Source organism: Marmota flaviventris, chromosome 9, assembly GCF_047511675.1.
Source record: "Marmota flaviventris isolate mMarFla1 chromosome 9, mMarFla1.hap1, whole genome shotgun sequence".
Lineage (NCBI taxonomy): Eukaryota > Metazoa > Chordata > Mammalia > Rodentia > Sciuridae > Marmota > Marmota flaviventris.
This window is the reverse complement of record NC_092506.1, coordinates 46,868,497-46,888,843: the sequence shown is the minus strand read 5'-3', so window position 1 is coordinate 46,888,843 and position 20,347 is coordinate 46,868,497. Positions and strand designations below refer to the sequence as shown.

At 43.4% G+C, this 20,347-nt stretch overlaps 1 protein-coding gene across 2 annotated transcripts in view; it reads right to left on the bottom strand.

Moving 5' to 3' along the window:
* The window catches only part of Plekha7 (pleckstrin homology domain containing A7), a 207,582-nt gene that overhangs the window by 38,662 nt on the left and 148,573 nt on the right, over nucleotides 1-20,347 (bottom strand). For both annotated transcript variants that reach the window (XM_071616367.1, XM_027942413.2), the window contains 3 exons: nucleotides 19,998-20,173; nucleotides 8,093-8,560; nucleotides 234-756 (listed from right to left, as the gene is read on the bottom strand). In XM_071616367.1, the coding sequence (XP_071472468.1) occupies nucleotides 234-756; nucleotides 8,093-8,560; nucleotides 19,998-20,173 (1,167 nt within the window). The remainder of the gene's footprint in view (nucleotides 1-233; nucleotides 757-8,092; nucleotides 8,561-19,997; nucleotides 20,174-20,347) is intronic.

Genomic DNA, 20,347 nt, shown 5'->3' with positions numbered 1-20,347 from the left:
TCAATGTCTCTGAGTGCTCATCTGTGGAATGGACCCATCACAGCACCTACTTCAAAGGGTTTTGGTAAGAATTAAAATAAAACTTCTAGAACTACACTTGCTTCCAAAAGTACTGCATAAGAGTTAGCTGTTATTATTAGTTCCACTAGCTCAAATCTGTACTCAAGCCAAGTGAGGTTCCTGACACCCAAAGGCCAGACCCCAGGCACATGACAGAGGTTTTCAAGCCTCACCTTGATGGTGTGGCCCCGTGCCTTCTTGGGAGAAGCCCCTAGTGAGATGTCCACACTCCTCCTCTGGTCCGGTGGCTTCACAGTAACCCTCTCTGCTGGCGTGTGTGGCCGCCGAGGTGGGAAGACCCTTGGAGGTCCAGGGGGAGGGATATCAGAGGGAGATGGAGGCACAGAGATGGAGCGGGGCACTTCCAGCATGCTCCTGCTCCGGCCCTGGTCAGAGAACTCCAGGGAGCCAGCACAGATGGGTGCTGTGGGGCTACCATGCCGGAACTGCTGGCGCTGTTGCCACTCATACAGCTGCCACACGGTGCCATCCCGGTGTGCCCGGCGCTCCTCACTGGACATCTTTAGGTGACTGGCTCGATCTTGTGCATATTTGTAGTCACTTGGCAGGTTCCGGGGAGGGGGTGAAGAGCCCCCTGAGGGGTGTCGGGCACTCTTGGGCAGAGTCTGGTAGTTTTCTGGGAAGGACAGGGGTTGGCTAGGACCCTGGCGAGGAAGTGTCTGGTCTGAGGGAAGGCTGAGGAGAAAGGGAAGGACAGGTCAGGCCACCAAGCAAGGGAACAGAGTTCAGTACATCCACAAAACCAGGCATGTTGGGGAGTCCTATAAAAACCCAAAATAATGATAAAGCAGACACCCAGGACTCCAGACTCCAACTACTTTTGTAGAAGACTCCCAAAGTAGTTTTGTCTGGCAGCTCCCTACCATCTGCCCATTTTCCTCTCTTCCAGTGTAGTGTGATTGAATGGCCTGATCCTTCTGTCTTTCTTGCCAGCAGCACACATGGGTGTGCTCATGTCTAGAAAAGGCTTTTTGTACATCTGGGTTCCTGCAATTTTGCCTCTGCCTGGGATCCTAGGACCAAGTTCTGGAGACTCTTAAAGGAAATGGCTACCATAGTTCCTTCCTTTTCCTACTATTCTAGTCTAGATACTGATTAATGATCTCTTCAGATTACTGGAAGACCTTCCTAAATCATTCCTAACCTGAACAGTCACTTGCTCTGATCCAATCACTCCCATACTCCAAACTTCCCCATAGATTTATGAAATCAAATCTAAATTCCTGCACCTGGCCTAAATGCATCTTGCAGCCCTAGTGTTTTCTTACTCCTCCTCCTACCAGGGCTAGGACTCAGCTGGGGCAAGCCAGATGCCTAGGGCTCAAACTTTAAGGAGGCAACTCTCTGTCAGGCACAGCCCCACACCTGCTGGAGCCTGAAAATGAGCTTCACCCTGGTCCCAGCCCACTGCTGTCCACACCCTATCAACTTCTCACAGGGAAAAAGCAGGTAGTAGCCAAGCTCTACCATTCACTGGCTATGCAACTCTCCGTGTCTTTCTGCTAGGTCTCAGTCTCACTACCTATAGTGTGAGACAGCATTACCTGCTTCAAACAGCTGTTCTGAGGAGTAAATGAGAACCTAAAGGAAAATGGCATTCTCTGACAAGATCTTCCACCAGTGTGTACCACCTTCCCCCCTCTTTATTCTCATAACACTCCTCTTCCCTCCCCAATCTGTATAGGTTCTCCTCCCCCTATTTACCCAAAACTTATTCTCCAGGACAGTGGCCCATGTCTTTCTTATGGGGGCCTTCACAATGCTGTATCCTTCAACTTTCCTCCTTTGTTTAACTTCGTTATCACACTGTCTATACCGTTTCCAAGGTCCTTTGTGGATGTGACCTTTTCATACTTGCAAGAAGTGTCTTCCCCAGCCAAGATGAAAGTTCTTGAAAGAAAAGAACTGTGTCTCACACTCTGTGGTATATTCCACAGTCTGGGGGAACTCCTGATACACATAACTAGTCCTTCAATAAGCACTTCAAGATCTGGATATGACTTTGAAAACCACTAAGAACTTGGTCATCCTATTTTCTAAGAAGGATGAAAAATTCAGTAAGGGACAAATTATGGAGCTTTATTAAGCCTTAAAATCTAACCTGTAAGTATGATTGTAAAAAGAGATCAGGTTTGGAATCATGCCTGAGTTCAATACTTGATCCTGTTTTTTTGTTTGTTTGTTTGTTTTTTTGAGAGAGAGAGAATTTTTTTAATATTTATTTTTTAGTTTTCGGCGGACACAACATCTTTGTTTTTGTATGTGGTGCTGAGGATCGAACCCGGGCCGCACGATTGCCAGGAGAGCGCGCTACCGCTTGAGCCACATCCCCAGCCCCTGATCCTGTTTTTATCAATTTTATCTAACAGACTTTGGTATAGAACCACCATTTGCCAGACACAGTTCTATGCCAATGCTACTCAAAGTGTGGTCCACAGACCAGCAGCATCAGCACCATCTGGGTACTTGTTAAAAATGTATGTTAGTGAAATAAATCAGGAAAAGAATGATAGATTCTGTATGATCTCACTTACATGTGAAATATTAAAATGTGGAACTCAAAGAAGCAAAGAGTAGAACTGTGGTTTCTAGAGATTGGAAATAGGGGGATAGTGAGGGGGAAATGTTGGTCAAAGGGTACAAAATTTCAGTTAGACAGGAAGAACAAAAATTAGAGTTCTGTGGAATAATGTGGTGACTATAGCACATTTCAAAATTGCTCAAAGCTCAAAGTATTCTCACCACTAAAAACTAATAGAAGAGGTAACATTAATTCACTTAATTTAACCATTCTACAATATACATATATAAAATATTACATGTATCCCACAAATATATATATTATATATAATTAAGACTTTTTAATTAAAAATAAAATTTTAAAGTGCAGATTATCAGTCCCACCACAGACCTACAAATCAGAAGCTCTGGGTCAGAGGCTGGTCACCTCGTTTAACAGCTCCCCCTCCAGGTAATTCTGACTCTCCCTGAAGTTTGAGAAGTGCTCTTCTAATTGTCTTAACCTCAGTTCATTTAATCATTTCTAGTTACCTGAACTCAGGCAATGTCATTTCTGTCCTCTGAATCTCATTTTCCTTAGTATAAAAAGGGTATAATAAGAACCACTTAATAGATTGTTGTGAGGATTAGAAATACGTATCATTCAAATAGAGTTTTGTTTTTTTTTTAATCCCCTTTAATGGTTACTTTGCACGTTGCAGAAGAATATTTTAAGATCTCTTCAACCCAGACCTGACCTGTGCACCAAGTGCGTTTGCTTGCCACTAGGTGGCAGGGTTAGCTTTTGATTTCTCAAATTTAGATAGGAATGTTTTCTCTGAGGTAGGCAGCATCTGCCTGCATCTGATGGAGGTGGTGGTGGGGGCAAAAACCACACTGAGGGCTTCCCCTGGGAAGAGCAGGACTTTAGCAGCCATTGTTCATTCTGCCTAAAGAAAATGTTAAGCACACAAAGCATGTCCCAGCTGTGCTCCCACCCTCTACCCTTCTGTCTGGTTCTGCAGCCCACTCTCTGTGCCTTCCTATAGCATCTGGAAGGTCTTAGCCCCTACACCAGGCAGTCCCCCAGACCAGGCCTGTCCTCTTGCATGTGATCTGCTCAGCAGCCCACTCTGGGAGCCTGTCTGCTGTGCCTGGATAATCAGAGGCCCCTACTGGGCAGCGCCCCAGGCCCTGAGCTCATCCTACAGCCTGTACCCTCCATTTACATACTGTCTACCACTCGAGGGTGACCCCAAGATGATAAGTACAATGGTAAGCTCTGACTTTACCACAGTAAAAGACATGGGAGATAGCCAGAAGATGAGGTAAAGACCCCTAGGAACAGGTGGGAGCTCCCAAAGCAGCTCTGCCCTGACAGCAGATCTATTTGCTGGCCCCCACCCCAGTCTTACTCCCCTCCCAAATGGGATTCAAAGTCTTTTGTCCTCATACCTTGATCTGTAGCTATGGGGTCTCCTCATCCCAAAAGGCACTAAGCAGGATATTCCAATAAACCCACTACAAATGTGTGGGAAATATTTCAAAGTGTGAAACCATTTTTTGTGACCAATTATTTATGTAGCAGAAATTCCTTCCACATCAAATTCAACTTCCACATCAATCATGCAAAACTTCCTACTGTTCCTTATAGCAGTGTTTGAGTCCCCTTCTCAATCTCCATCTCAGCCTTTTTATTTTACAAGTATGCTTTACTTTAAACTATGCAGTGGGGGAGGGGGTATAAGGCTAGAATTTTAAAACAAGCTCTTAGAATGTACTAATACACTAAGCTATGACAGTCTGATTCCTATAAACCATATTGTAAAGCAGTTTAATGATGTGAAATATAATATATACCTCCAAGTACCAAAAGAACAGTTAGAAATAATTCCCTGTGTGGTCTAAAGTCATGAATACAGGATCACAATGCAATCCAAATACCTTAACGTGCTCAGTCTAATGATAATGAGATTAGCACAGTCTTAATTACACACAAAGCAGAGATATCCATCTTCTATATTTTCCAGTGGAAAATGGTGGAGGTTCCTTATTAAGCAGCCAGATCAACTTATCACATACTGTTAGAAATTACAAATATATCTTTAAAAAAAAATCTGGGAATGCAAGATACAGACCTTTCAAGAAACAACTGAAATATCAGTGATCTAAGCAGACTCACTCAGAGATTGACAGCACTTTGTTCCCTGTACTCCGTCTTCGATTACTCTTATTCTCTTTTAAGCCCACTGAGATCTGCTTCCACTGCTAGACTGAAATTCCTTTGTGTGTCAACAATCTCCAAAGCCTATGAGCAATGTTCTCCACAGACCTAATGTCCCCTGCTCCTTAGATAAGAATGGCTCAAATGCCAACCTCACATTCTAAGAAAGTCCAGTGACCTTCCTAGCCACCTCTCCTCTCCTTGTTGACTTACCTTTCAGCTCCCTGATGCTTACCCCTGTTCCCTAATACAGGTCATTTGTAGCAGAGCTTGTGAATTGCCAGAAATAGTTATGCTGTGACATTTCACAATTAACAACTTTAAATTGCCAGTCACTCCTTTTTTGAAAGTCCTTTCACCACAAAAGAGTTCTCAGTGCCATCTCATTGGCTTCTTCCCCTCCTATGACTTTGTTTCCTGACCTACCTTTGAAATTCTCTATTAAGGACAGCAATACAGCTCTGTCCATTTAAAGATACCCAGAAACTCATAGAAAAAAAGACCTGTAGTCATGAGCAAAAGACCAATAGAGACCCTGAAGTTCCAGACTTTTCTTTAGGGGCACCCACCTTGGAAGGTACCACAGCTAGGGAGAAGTCCTCATTCACAGCACCTTGCACTGCTGTCCAAACTCCTTCCTATGGACACTGTCTCCACAGAACACTCCAGTTATCCTCCTTCATCTCCTGCTTCATTCTTTTTTCTTGGGGGGGAGGGTAACCAGGGATTAAACTCAGGAACATTTGACCACTCCCCATCAAACTCACTTCTCTGGCCTGTGCATACACCTGAGCCACATTCCCAGCCTTTTTTTGTATATTTAGAGACAGGTTCTTGCCGAGTTACTTAATTTCTCACTTTTGTTGAGGCTGGCTTTGAATTCACAATCCTCTTGCCTCAGTCTCCCAAGTAGCTGGGATTACATATGTGCGCCACCACACCCAGCTCTCAGTTCCCTTTAAGGAGACTGTTTTTGCCTAGCCGTTGGCCTGGGGATTCCCAGGGTTCTGTCTTTGGCTCTCTGCTATAGCTCACTCTGAGCTAGGAATTCTCATCCCTGTCTGCATGTGAGAATTATCGAGGGAGGAAGGATAGGAAAGCATGTGCTTTTTAAAAATCCTGATGCCGAGGCTGTAACCCAGGCCAATGAAAGCAGATTTCTGGGCATGGAAATGAGGCCTCCATCAGTGTTGAACCTCTCAGGTTAGGCTTGTTTAGTCAAGCAACAGTTTCTTAACTGTGGCCATATACTGGTGGGGTCACCAGGAGAGCTCTTAAAACATACAATGCCTTGACTTTACCCCAGACCAATTAAAGCTCATGATCAAACTGCAAGGCCAGGATTAAGAATCATGGCTCTAAGCATTCTACCTTGGGTAAGTAACTACTGCCAGAGCCATCAGTTATCACCTCCAGAGCAATGACCACAAATCTCTCTACTGACTATATTTACATTCCTTATAACCTACTGGTCATTTTCTCCTGGACATGCCACATATACAGCACTCCCCATCAAGCTCACTTTCCTGGCCTGTGCATACACCTGGCTCAAGGCACCACATCTACCTATAAACCTGAACACCAAGTCCAGTTCCACCTGCAGCCCTCCCCACTGACATATCCAAAATGGAAATCCTGATTTCCTCCAAACCTATTCTTTGCTTAGCCTTTCTCATTTCAGCAACCACTTAGTTACTCAAGTCAAAATCTAGGGATCATCCTCATTCCTCTTTTCCCTTCAACCTGCACATCCAATGCATTGACAAACTTCATGATTTCCATCTTCAAAAATACCTCAAATCTGTTTATTTCAATTTCCATCATTACCAACCTGGACTATTGCAATAGCCTCCTCCTAGACTCTTATTTTCTTTGAAAAATATTAATCAGATCACATCACTTACCTGCTTAAAGACTTCCAGTGATTTCCCATTGTTTTTTCAAATAAAATTCAAATGCCTTACCTTGGAAAATGAGGACCCCCATATGATACCACCCCTGCCAATTTTCTAACCTCTCTCAGCAGTGGGTCATCTTACACTCACTGCCTGGGTAGGGGTCACCTAGCCCAGCACCAAGGAGAGCAGCTTCACTCCCCTGCCTGGGGCAGTAGCTTTCTATTTTCAATAAGACACAAAGTTGAAGGGGGAGGAGAAAAAAAAAGAAGAAGAAGAATTGACATCTGGTCATTCCCAGGTGGGAGTGGGAAGGTATCTTATTTACCAAATAAAAGGCCTTTCCTGGTCTATTGTCCAGCTATGTCTCTCAATCACTTAAAGGGATTCCATTGTGATTTCTCTATGTCTGTCCTCACAATAGCCCAGCTAGACCAGATTAAGGGAGGGTCACAGCAATCCATGCATACAGCTCCACACATCTGAAAACATGCCCAAACTGTTCCCTGAGGAGTACCACAGTCTGAAGAGCCACAGGCAGACAGTCTGGGTCTCATCAACATTTTAGAACATGTCATCAGGCCTGTGGCACACTGAGCTCTGGTACATCTACCACTGCCTCTCCAGACCCTGGAGGGCTTTCTAAATGCACATTAGCTTTACTATCTCCTCTCCTTTCAGTGGTTTGTTTTCAGAAGGCTGAAGACAGTGAGGGAATTTGTCATGTCTTCATAATGAAGACAAAGTATAGTGGTTACTGGGGACAGCAGAGAAGCTGGGTGATCCTGGATTTTTCATGTTCATAAATGTGTCCTAATTAATTTAAAATTATAATATAATATAGATAGTGCTTTGCAAATAGCAAGAGATGCACCTCTTCTAAACAATTAAAGATCACTTCTTGAAGGAATGGGCTTGATAAAACCTAATGTCAACAGGGTCTGAGCACTTCTCCATGTGCCTAGAATGAAATCATGGATCTGTATTTACTTTCATTTCTACAAATATTTCTCAGGTGCAGAGAGAAAGAAGCAAAAGAGAAGATCCATTACTATCTCAAGAACGAATGGCTCAAGCATCATCAAAGAGGAGCACAGACACCTTGGTGTAACTTTGTGTGGGCTTGGGAGACCCACAGACCCAGGTGTGAACTCTGGCTTTGCCTCTAGTCTCTGTGCCCTGGGTAGGTTTCTTCACTTCTCTATGCCCCAGTTTCTCTGTCTATAAATTAGAGATATCATTCCTCCTTGCCAGGCTGTTAGAGGAATTTATGTAGATAATGGAGGTAAAGAGTTTAAGGCAGGCATTTACCCAGTGAGTGCTGAGGAAATGATAGCCATTGTTTCTACATTATTATGCCCATTATTAGCAAGATCCCGAGTCTACAACTGACCTTCTGCCATCTCCCTTTTGGGCCTTTGCCCAGGCCTCTGCCTGGGCCAGGCTGCTCTTCCTCTGACTGTGCTTCTCTGGGTTGGCCCTTGGAGGAAAGGCCCGCTGGTACCCGCCAGTCCCATTCTGCTCTCCTGGAGTATAGATGGGGAGCACACCATTCTTCTCTGCCCGCTGTGGCTGTGCCTGCTGGCCTCTCGGACCACTGGGTAAATCCACAAATAAGGAATCCTCCTCTGCTGGTGAATACGGGGACCTGGACTTGCTCCTGTCCCTCTTCCCCTCCAGTGGGTCCTTTTGAGAACGGTACCGCTCTTCCTCCTGCTCCCGCCTCTCAAAGCCGAAGGAATCATCATGGCCACAATGAGGACAATCTCTTGAGTGTCCAGGTCCAACACGGCCACAGTCTCGACACAACTCTGTGTGGTTGGCTTGGGGCACTGCCTGCCGCTCCACCTTCTCCATGTCCCTGCAAAAAACAGCAACAAATTCAGCCAATTCCACAGCCAAGACTTCTCGGTACACGCATTACACTCACTCACCTCTGGGCCTTTGCATAGACTATTCTCTCTGCTTCAAACACCTTTCATGCCCAATCCTTCACTCTTTTGGGGATCTGGCTTAAATGTTACCTCCTCCAGGAAGCCACCCCTGACACAGACCCTTAATTTAGGATGAGACCTTATGCTGACCCTATTGTTCGCTAATTATACTGGGAACAAAACTCTGTGTTAGAGTACAGGTTCCTTCAGACTCGAGGCCTGATCATTGTGTATGTCCAGAACTTCTGCAAAATGACTGGTATGGAATGGCACTCTGTAAGTACTACTGCATAAAAGAACAAGTGATAATTTCATGAAATCCGGGACGTGTTCCCATCCTATTATGTGTTACTGATCCTGCCTTTCTACTGTTTGTCCACATGTCTGTGTGGGGCAGTCCAGCTTGGAGCCCAAGATCCTGAGCCCAGGATCTCTTCTACTGGTGTCTAGCACAGACAAAAGTAAAACTGGCAACTTAATTAATATTTCTCAGATTTGGTAACAAGAGAACAGGCACCCCTCCATACAACCACTTTATCTTATCAGGGAACAGCTCAAATAGGAACCCAATAGCACTGACCTAATGATCCTGTATTAGTAGTCCGATTTTAGAGCTAAGGAAATGGAGACACAGAGAAAACCAATGATTTGGCCTAAATCATACAGGTGGAACTCAGCGACACCAGGGGTTAAACCCAGATGAACTCCAGAGCCTGTGTGCTCTAGCCTCCACTTCTACTGACTTTCCATATGTGTGTCTGTGGTTTGCCTCCATGCAAACCCAGCAATTATGAAGGAGAAGAGAGGATGATAGCTCAGGATACGAACTGAGACTAGAGAAGGAGCTTGGAACACAGCAGAGGGCTCATCTCCCACTGTAAGCTGCCCCTCTTCCTGCCTCCTTGGGATAAGTCCTAATTAAGTCTGCATTCCCACTGGAGTCTGAGGAACATACTCTAGCCCAGATGGACTAGAAAAAGATGCTTAATGGGGCAGCAGTTCAGCTGCACTCCTTGGTAAAAAGGTTCTAGTCTTAAGCTGCTTTTCTCTCTCTCTCTCTCTCTCTCTCTCTCTCTCTCTCTCTCTCTCTCTTTTAATTGGCCTATAGTTTTTATTTGGGGATATTTTTATCAGGTTTTGACATGAAGATATTCTAGCTCTGTAGAATTTACTGGGGGAGTGTTCATTCTTTCCTATGATCTGAAATTTAAAAAAAAAATTTTTTATTTGTTTAAGATGCATCACTCAAAAATGGTCAAGCCAGTAAGGTCTCCATTTCAATCTCAGAAAATACAATGGAAATACTGCTGCATTTACATCTCAACAGCCAGACCCCAGGTATCCTTGCAGCAACCTTAGAACCTCAGCTACTAACAATCAGCACAGAGCAGAATCAACCCAATCTGGGAAACAAAATATTAGTATGAAGTGAAAATACACCCAGCACAATTTAGGCATGGAGAACTGAGAAAAGCAATCATGCTTCTGTCAATGTCCTAATGCCCTTTTCCATGGATATCCTAAGACTTGTGAGAAAAAAATAATAATAATAATGCTCCTTAAGACCTCCCTTTATTCATCACTAGGGGACATCCTTCCTTCCTACCCACACCTTCATCCATTGCCCTTCTGATAACAGCGTTATTTTCATTTAGGGATCCCCCTCCCTCCAGTCCACATAGTTTGGGCCCTGCTGTCTCTGCTACTCTTTGTCCCCCCGAGGCCTCAGAGTTTCAATGACTGGTTCATGGCCCAACCCAGGCCAATTAGAGTTAGCCCTGGGACTTTGGCTAGAGCTACTCTTGAGAGCTGCTGCAACTATGTGGGAAGACACTGAGAATGAAGCCGATACCAAAGAAAGCAACTAGAGAGAAATAGAGTCCTACTAGGCCTGAGGTCCCAGATAGAGCCACACCTAAACCAGATACATTCTAAAACTTTCTGGTTGAGAACCAATAAACTCCTTTTCTCATTAAGACTTTGGTTTCTACTACTTATACTGGAAGGACTATTACATCATTTTATAATGACACTCTGAAATAGTGACCTCTAAGAACCCCTCCACTGCTAACATTCAGTGGGTCTACCAGCTCCAGAAGTAAGAAAATATGAGAAATATTCAGGGACCTCTACTTCAAGAAAAATTGATTCTTACACAGGTTTAGGAAGGGGCAACTCTGTTACACAAGGTGTGCATAATGAAATTAAACTTTCCTTCCTTCCTTTACTCCTCATCAGTGTAACCCACCAGCATCCATCAAGTTGGCTAACGTGGCTCTTATGTTCTTTACTATTTCAGGAAACCACCCATGGAGGATGTGCTCAGGCTGCCATTGAGATGATGAAAGCTCTGCTTTCTGGGTCACACTCTAAGTCGAGGAAGCTTTACGACCCAGCACACCACTTTGGATTCACTTGCTCCAATATTTCCAAGTGGTTACTCCAATTGGGAAACCCAAGTAACTATCTTCTTGTTATTCACACCCCAGAGACAAACAGCATCTCGTCATTAAGAGCCAGATAGGAAATAAACATGCCACCAACATGTATGGCATTAGAACTGAAGGGAAATGAGGGCTTCTTCAGCTTCAGAACCTAAGGATTGTAAGTGCAATGTCTCAGCCCAACAAATTGTATTTGCTTTCTTTACTAACCAACCACCAAGGATTTACTGAACACCTATCCATGCCTTACTGGGATAGACACCTGGGGAACAAGAAAGTAGTAGGGAAAATAGCCTCTGCCTTCAAAGCCATATGACCCTCAAGTTCAATTTAGCCATGGTAACATTTAATAGTATTCTTATAAATACTTAACCTTACAACGTGGAGTTTGTTAGTCTCCTCTAGCCTGGGAGTTTATTTTATAACAAAAATCATAGTCCTTACTGCATGTGTACGTATGAGGATACATGCTAGTAATTCCTGGAAATCAATTTTATAGGGATTATATATCCTTTTCTTCAGATTAATACCAGCACTCAATGCAAAACAAACCTTTAGAGGGTGGCTAAAAGGATGGTAGTCTGCTTGTCAGCCAGCAGTTTACTTCTGGGTTATAAACAGCTCCTTATTCCCCCAGTTCCTAGGACTTATATAATATGCTCCTTTGGTCCCATAATGTTCAGGCTGTGGCTGCAGGTGAGAAAGGTGCAAGTAATATTCCCTATTGCCCAACTTTCCCTGACTTAAACATTTAACATACTAAGCTATGAGATCTAAGGCCAAAAAGAGTTTTTGGTTTCCTCCTTGCATTCTCAACAACTTAACACATAACTTCTCAAGTCAGGTGACTTATCACAAAAGAGATCTGCAATGCTCAATTCAGCACAGTGGTGGGAAAGAATGAAGCACCCCTTGGCTGTTTAGGACTGTCATTCAGAGGACTTGGCCAGGAAGAGCACAGATGCTCAGCTAAAATGACACAAGCCTTTCCAGATGAGCTGTTGTTCCTGTGCAGGTCATCACTACCATCATGAACAAACAGATCAGTGATGGTCCAAAACCACAGAGTCACTGACACTCAGTGACCATTTTGTTCATATGTGTCACTTTTTAAAAACAACAACCCAGCGGGGAGTTGTGCCACACACCTGTAATCCCAGTGGTATGGGAAGCTGAGAAGGAGGATTGCAAGTTCAAGGCCAGCCTCAGCACTTAGCAAGGCCCTAAGCAACTTGGTAAAACACTATCTCAAAAGTAAAAAAAGATAAATAAAAATTAAAAAAGAGCTAGGGGTGTTGCTCAATGGCTTAGTACCCGGTACCAAAAAAGATAAAATCAGAGGGCATAGGGCTTAGAGCCAGTCAATTGTGAATTCAAGAACAGACTCTATCTCAGTTAAGCTGAGTGACCTTGGGCAAGTGACCTCTCCAATATCATGTTTCTCATCTGTGAAATGGGATAATAGGCTCTGCTTCCTTGTGAGAATTAGAGAGAATATATAGGAAGATGTTGTACTCTCCAACATTTATTCTTTTCTTCTTTGCCCCATTTTTTTTTCAAAGCAACAGTATATCCAGCAAAAAACTTATATTTCCCAGCTTCCCTTGAAGCTGAGAGTGGTCATATGTAACACTGGCCCAGTCAATAAATGTAAGCAGAAATTGTTGGGTGGGTCTTCCAGGAAAGTCCTTAAAAGAACACAGGCTTAGATAATCCTTCTCTTCTTCTTGCCTGAAATTTAAACTCTATTGGATGGCAAGGTAACAAAAATGAGGATGAAAATCACACACTAAAACTTGGGCATAAAGAACCCAGGGTTCCTGATAGCATCATGAAGCTACTGTACCAGCCTAGATACCCTACCTCCAGATTCCTGGAGAAAAACTAAAACCCTATTTGATTATGCCACCTTAATTATTCCCCCAATTCCTAGGACTTATTAGGGGTATTTCATTGTTAGTAACTAAATGTACTTCCTAACCAAGGAGAAAGGCTAAGCTTATAATAGGATGAAGTTGGGTCCGTTCATTTTCTGCACATCACAAAATGCTGTGTCTGCTTAGAACAAATTCTTATTTCTCCCTGCAAATCGCAAGAACACTTATTTCACATTGGCGATACTTATCTTATTCCTTTTCTTCACAAGAACTTGGAACTTAATAGATCTTACCAAGTAGTTGTGCACTATTATTTTGTCCTGTCTCTAAACTCTTTATCTTACCAGGTAATAAATAATAGAATTTCCTGGAATCTTAATTCTAAAAATTCTAAAAATACACAGACACACCCTACATATGTCAAATGTCATTCAAAGGTTGAGACAGGAACAGGAATGAAGGGGCTTGTGTCCTCCTGGCAGGCACAGCTCTTCTACTGTATTACCACTGGAGAGATTTCCACCCCAATCATCTTACCTAGATGGCCAAACTAGCAGCTAAGAACAGGGTCAGGCCACTGATGTTTTGGAGGCTTTGATCAAAGCCAGGTCAAGAGGCAGACTTTCTGCCATGAGAAGCTGGCTTAGCCTATGTTGACAGATTCTGAGTTCTGAGCACTGTTCCCCAGTCTTGGAAGCAGGGTGGGCTCACAAGCCAGAACCCACCCTGGACACAATCAACAGACTTGTACAAAAGGTTGAAGATAAAGGGGCCCAAAGTATCTGGAGAACATTCAGGAAAGCTTGCTCACTCAAATTATTTCCTAGTATTTGAGGAAAGAGTTGGTGGAGAGCAACCAAGGCAGAAATTGGTCTCTTCTTTCCCTTAGAGTTAAACAGGTCAGTCCCCCTGGGATGGGAGAAGATATCCTGATAACTTTCATGCTCAGCCTGCTCTACCTGAACTAACAATAGAGGGCCAAACGGCTCTGGCAGCACACTCCAGAACTCTCTAGGCTGCCCTCAAAGATCGAGGCTGCGAAATAAATGAAACAGCCCGACTGCCAAGCGGAGGCTGCCTCTTGCATCAGCAGAGTGGCTATTGGCAAAATCCCTTGTGAAGTTGTAAGGACTGACAAACCAGACAAAGAAAAGAGAAAAGACATTCAATGGCTGCTAGGTCTCTCCACTATATTCATTTCTGCCTGAAGAATCCTTCTCTCTTCCTTCCACCTGGGCAAGTCATACAACCTGTCTTAGCTTAGCCTCAGCCAGTCTGAAGCTCTGGAACATGCTACCTTCATTGACTTTCCACCTCTCTACAGCAGTCAGTCAAGGTATTATTATTATTTTTTTAAATGTCCAATGTTTGGTTGTTGTTATATGATACATCCTACTGTATATCAGGAATTTGACAGAGACCATCTCGAATCCCTACAGCAATCCTGCAAAGTCAGGACTGTCAAGCCCAGAAAGGTAGAGGCACTCACATGAGTAAGCATATTACTTATGATAAATTATCTCTAATGAAGGATAGGGACAATGGCAATGGCAGCTATCACTAACTCTACATGAAATGAAAACCTGAACTAAGCACTTTATTAACTCTTCTTATCACACAAATCCACAAGGCAGGAGATGTTATTATTCTTTCATTACAGGTAATGAAAGTGAAGTTCAAAGAGGTTGACCAACTTGCCCTGAATCATACACAAGTGTCATAAAGAGGACTTGAATGCAACCTGAACTTACTCCAAAGCCCTGCACCAGGCTAAAAAACGTGTCTATAAAGTCCTTATTCTGCTGAGGGTCCAAGAGGTTTATCCAGCCTCCAGGGTTAGCCTCAGGGGTTGTCCTGCCAAACATTACCCAAGGAGATCAGAATGTGAAGGTTAAGATGCAATTATTCAAACAAGTACAGAGAGCCTGGTGTGTGGGGGTGCTTTCTGAATAGGCTGGTTCCCTATGCACAAATCCTAGAAGAGTGAGTGTTCAGATTGCTCCCAGTCATCCCAAGTCCTTATTTGAATGTCTTATAGGTGGAGGTTTCACGGTTATTTTGTTCATGCATTCATACCTGCTTGGCCAGCCAAACATCCATGCACTTATCCATAACTGAACACTTACTATTCTAGGCACCAATGAGTTTACTGTTTTCAAGTAGCTTAAAGACTGATCGGGATGACAATGAAAAAGTAGGCCCATAACTTAAGCACGAAAGATCTATGACTAAGGAACAAAGATCTGAAGAATGTGTTGGAGTAATCCTGGTAAGGGTGAGAGGGCTGGGGTTGAAGATGAGCAAAGCCCAGAGGAATCCTGGCACCTCATGTGAGACTTCTATCTTCCTCCCAAATCTTATCACACTCTATTTTCCCTCTTGCTCACTTTGATTCAGCCACACGCTAAGCTCATTCTTGCTTGAGGGCATTTGCACATGCCATTCCTTCTGCCAAGAATGCCTTTCCTCAAAGTTTTACAAATCTGACTTATATCAATCTGGCCTCACCTCCACATCATCCTCTTATAGAGGACTTCCCCTGACCACCAAACAGAATGGGCTACTCCCTTTCCCTGGTCCCACCCTCCCCTATCTCACGTTTTACTGTCTTCATGCATAGATCATGATAAAAATTGTCTTGTTAATTCATCACCTGTTTATGGCTTACTTCTCACTCCTCTCCAAAATATAAGTTGTATGGGACTTTGCTTCTCTCTTTGAACACTGCCATGTTTATCAGTATTTAATCCACAGTATGCCCTCAATAAATATGTATAGATGAATCACTGGGTTTCACGTTGTTGAAATTCCAATATGGCTGAGACACGGAATGAGAATGGCAAGAGGTAAACCAAATGTGTTTGTAGGGACCAGGCCCATACAGCCCTGCCAAGGAAATTAGATTTTACTCCAAAGGTGACTAGATTTTAAATTTCTTTGGTCATGAAACAGGGTTACAGTAACACTAGAAAGGCTTGGAGACAGAAAAAAAGAGGAGTTGTTTTTTGCTATGCCCTTCTGTCTGAATCACTTGTCAGTTTTGAGAGCTGGGAAAGCGAATGGACCTCCTTATTTAGTACTTCAGTTTGGTAGAGAGGACAAAGCACCCTTAGATAAATTGGGGATACAGATTTCAAGGAGGCTCTAGGGAATCAAAAATCAGAATCCAGGGTCAGATGAGTGGCAGAATATGGAAATGAAAGAGAAGCAATTATGGAAAGAGAGAGGGGAGCAGACTCTGCTAGCAGAGCTTGGTGTGGTCCCCTTAAAAGCATGTGGTGTGGGGTGGGGGACTATCATGGGACTTAGAAGCCAGTGCAGAAAACGAGAAGACAAAGGTAGGAGGTGCAGCAAGGGACCCTCAGCTCTGCTCCTGAGCCACATAATTTCAACAGGAAGAGGTTGGAGGAGGCAGGAGCTGATGAGCAGGCTCGGGGTGATGTTGCAGGGAGCCTGGACTGCCAAGCCACAACTCACATGGCAAGAGGAGGGGGACATCCTGTCAAGGGAGAGTATGTGATTTGCTCACAGGACACTCATGATCAACATGATCTAGAGGATTAATGATGAAACTAGAAGAGTGTTTGGTGGGCGGGGGATATCACCAAGCCAAACATCATAAAAGCCAGCATATCTGCTATGGAGCACCTACTATGTCTCTCAGGCCTCTGCTAAGTAAGCACCTTATATTTTCATTCATTTAATCCTTGTAAAGAGCCTATGAACTCAGGAAAACTGATATTTTTAAAACACACATAACTTGTATAAGAGTTTATAGCTAGAAAGCAGGAGAGTTAGGATTTGAACCCAAGTCTATCTGAAATCAGAGACTAAGCTCTAGGAGGAGACAAAAGAAACAGAAGAAATCGGAAGTGAGGGTGAATCAGCCAACCTAGACAATGGTTGCTGGTGCTCCCTTTACTTCATTTACTTCATTCTAACAAGCCATTCTGGGTCCTCTGTCCATAGCCCTGACCTTTCCTTGGAAACCCATCCCCACCTCTCAATCCCCTATAGCCTGAGCCTTTGTCCCCAGAAGCGAGACGTGCTAATCAGCCTGTGCCAATCATGTGCTGTCTTCATGCACAGATCATGATAAAAATTGTCTTGTTAATTCATCACCTGTTTATGGCTTACTTCTCACTCCTCTCCAAAATATAAATTGCATGGGACTTTGCATCCCTGGCCACAGTGGATGGTTTACAACATATATGTGCTCTCAGCCTGTCTACTCTGGATGAATCTCAGTGCTCTGGACAAGACTCTGGTTCTTTCCTGCTGACTTTAACCTTGATGGCCAAGTCTGGGGTTACTGCAGTTATCTTACCCCCATATCCTGGATGTGCTAGGGACCTTCCCGTGGAGCTCGAGACTAAATCCAACCCAGAGGTGGGCAGAGCCCAGGGCCTGAGAGAATGATTTATAATGACATTGTCTGAGCTCTGAACCCAGCTGTTCTGAAGCTGGATCTATCTTGAGCTTTTCAGTGACATGAACCAATGATTTTCCCTCTTTAAAGGTAGATTGTTCTACGCTTTCATTCACCTGCAATCATGAGTGCTATTAACACACCATCATTCACCAAGAAAGCAAATACCTATATGAATGAGGACAGAAGGATCTGGGTGAGAATCACAGAGGGAGAGAACAAAAGCTACCCCTGGGGCCACCCACTTACAGAGAGTGGTTCTGCAATGCACAAGACCAGACTAGATTAGAGGCAAGATTCAGTCTGCCTGACAGATAATTTTAACTAACCAAATGTCTGAACATCTTATTCTGGAAAAACAGAACATTTAATAAGTCTTTATTGCTTGGCTGACAATTTCTCAAGAACTTAAGGGAAAATGTTATTATGTCTTTATTATTCTGGCTTGGAAGATAGAACAAGTTTTTTTTTTTTTTTTTTTTTAAAGTCCTCCTTGTTATTCTGCATTCAAGTTTTTATTTTTTAAATATCCACTGGTGTTCTTTTTTTATTTTTGAGGCAGACACAACATCTTTGTTTGTATGTGGTGCTGAGGATCGAACCTGGGCCGCACGCATGCCAGGCGAGCACTCTACTGCTTGAGCCACATCCCCAGACCCTAGAACAAGTTTTTTAGTTTTGTTTTTTATCCTTTTTCTTTTTTAAGAGGGAAGGAATCTTGAACAAACATGATCATGGAGTTTTAAGAGTTTATTAAAAGCAAAACAGGAATAAATTTCAAAAAGTTTAGAGAAAAGTTAGAGACAATACAATGGCCTGAGACCATAAAAGGAAAGGATCCCTTCTAAAACCAAAAGATGACAGCTAATTACGTATTCTTCAGGTAAGAAGAGTAAAAAATATCCAAATCATGGCTAGCAAATTAATCCTCGAGAGGCAAATGTCATTTGTCAATCACAGCACCTTTTCCTGTTAAGGCCCATGTTATTCTCAAATTTTCTTTTACCCAGTACTCTAGTTACTAGTCGGCCACAATGCATTGAACAAAGCTGGAACATAAGAAGAAACCCTCTGACTTTACATAAAGTGTAAGGGCTGGGGTTGTGGCTCAGCGTTGGAACACTTGCCTGGCATGTGTGAGGCCCTAGGTTTTATCCTCAGCACCACATAAAAATAAATAAGTAAAATAAAGGCATTGTGTCCAACTATAATTAAAAAGTAAATATTAAAAAAAATTTTAAAAAAAGAATAATGTGTGTGGTGGGGGGGCATTAGGGACCAGCATGTGTACCAAAATAAGTTGTGTCAAACCTATTCAGTTTCTTTCTCCTAGGGAATGCTAATGACATTGTGAACAGACACCTGCAGGCTACTTGGAGAAGCTTTCATGTCATCATAAGCACCACAGAATAATTCAGGCTGGATGACAATGCTAGAAGGTAGAGTCAAAACTGACTGAATACCTGTAGTAAAGAGCTACTGGTTCAGGGCCCATGGGGAAACTGCTTAGTCTTTGGTTCTGTCCTGCTCAGCATATTCATTCATTCATTCTTTCAACCTGTTACTCAATAGTCATTTGAGAGCTTGTGTCAGATGTTGTGCAGAAGACACAAAGATAATTCCCGTGTGGAGCCTAGGATACCGAAAAGACGACAGAAGGGGAGATAAAACCCAGTGTGATAAATGCTTGGACTGAGGTGTTATATAGGAAACGCTGGAGAATAGGGCCTGACCCCAACCTGCCCTGTTGAAGGAGATAACTATATATCAATGGTTTATCTGCCTCGAGAAAGAGAGCATAATGCTGGGAAATAACATGAATGCCCAAAATTACACAATCGGAAGTTAGAAAAGGTTGAAAAGTTAAAATTCACCTTGTGAAATTCATTTCTAGTCACTCAAACATTGCACTTTTAGGTTGCTGGAGAATGCCCACTTCAAGCCTCACTGAAAGAACACTGTCCAAGGAGCCTGTACACCCACCAAGGTGTCTCTGTAGTCAAATGGGACCCATATCCAATGAGGACTAGCTAAATATATACTAAACTTCTTTGGGGCTTTTCTGTTCTCTCTCTGGGTCTCCAACTCTGCTCTTACTCCTCCTTAGCATTTTCTCAGGGTGTCATCTATAACTAATAGACTCAGGAATTTCAAGATCCCCCACTATATCCTTGGTTGGGCCACTCAAGCAAAGAAGCACTGAACATGGTAGGCAGCTGTAGCACACTTGCAGTTGGTAAGACCTTTCTTGCCAGCCATGTTCCCTTCCCCAATCTGGTGCCCCAAGGTTGTACCTTCTACCACACAGAAAAGAATAAAAATAGAGAATCACAAATATGCCAGTTCCCATGGCTGTATATCCCAGGCAGTTGGAACACCCCTCCAGGCCTTAGTGTTTCTATCTAGTAAAGAAAGGGGAACTTCCACCTGGGGTAGGCAACTTGTGTTAGTTGTTTATGGATTCTTCTAGAAGCACTCATTGTTAAAAAGAATTTCAAAGAGAGGAATGATTAGTACCAGGGAGTAAACAGTGGAATTTCAGGAATCAGAGGATTTATTTGGGTTCCCATCCCAGAGTAGGAAGCTCTGGCAGGGACACTCCATCAGAACTGACCTCTTCAGTGACGATCGAGATAGCACCTGTGCAGCCTGGTTCATGGCTCTGATCCAGGCGTTCATGTCCTCCTGGGTATCAGCACTGAAGTAGTAGGTCCTCATGCCTGACTGCTCAGCCTGAGAGCCCACCGTAGAGCTGTTGTAGATGAGTGCTCGCATCCCTGTGTGCACAGCCTGTAAGCATGGAGATGGAAATCCAGGACAAAGAGAGTTTAGTACACATTTCCCATCTAGGAGCAAGAAGAAGGAAACAGCTGGCCATGTTCTTCCCCTTCCAGACTAAAAACTACAGCACCAACCAGCTTGGTTCCACACCTGGAAAATGTCAGGGGCTAGATTCTGCTTCCT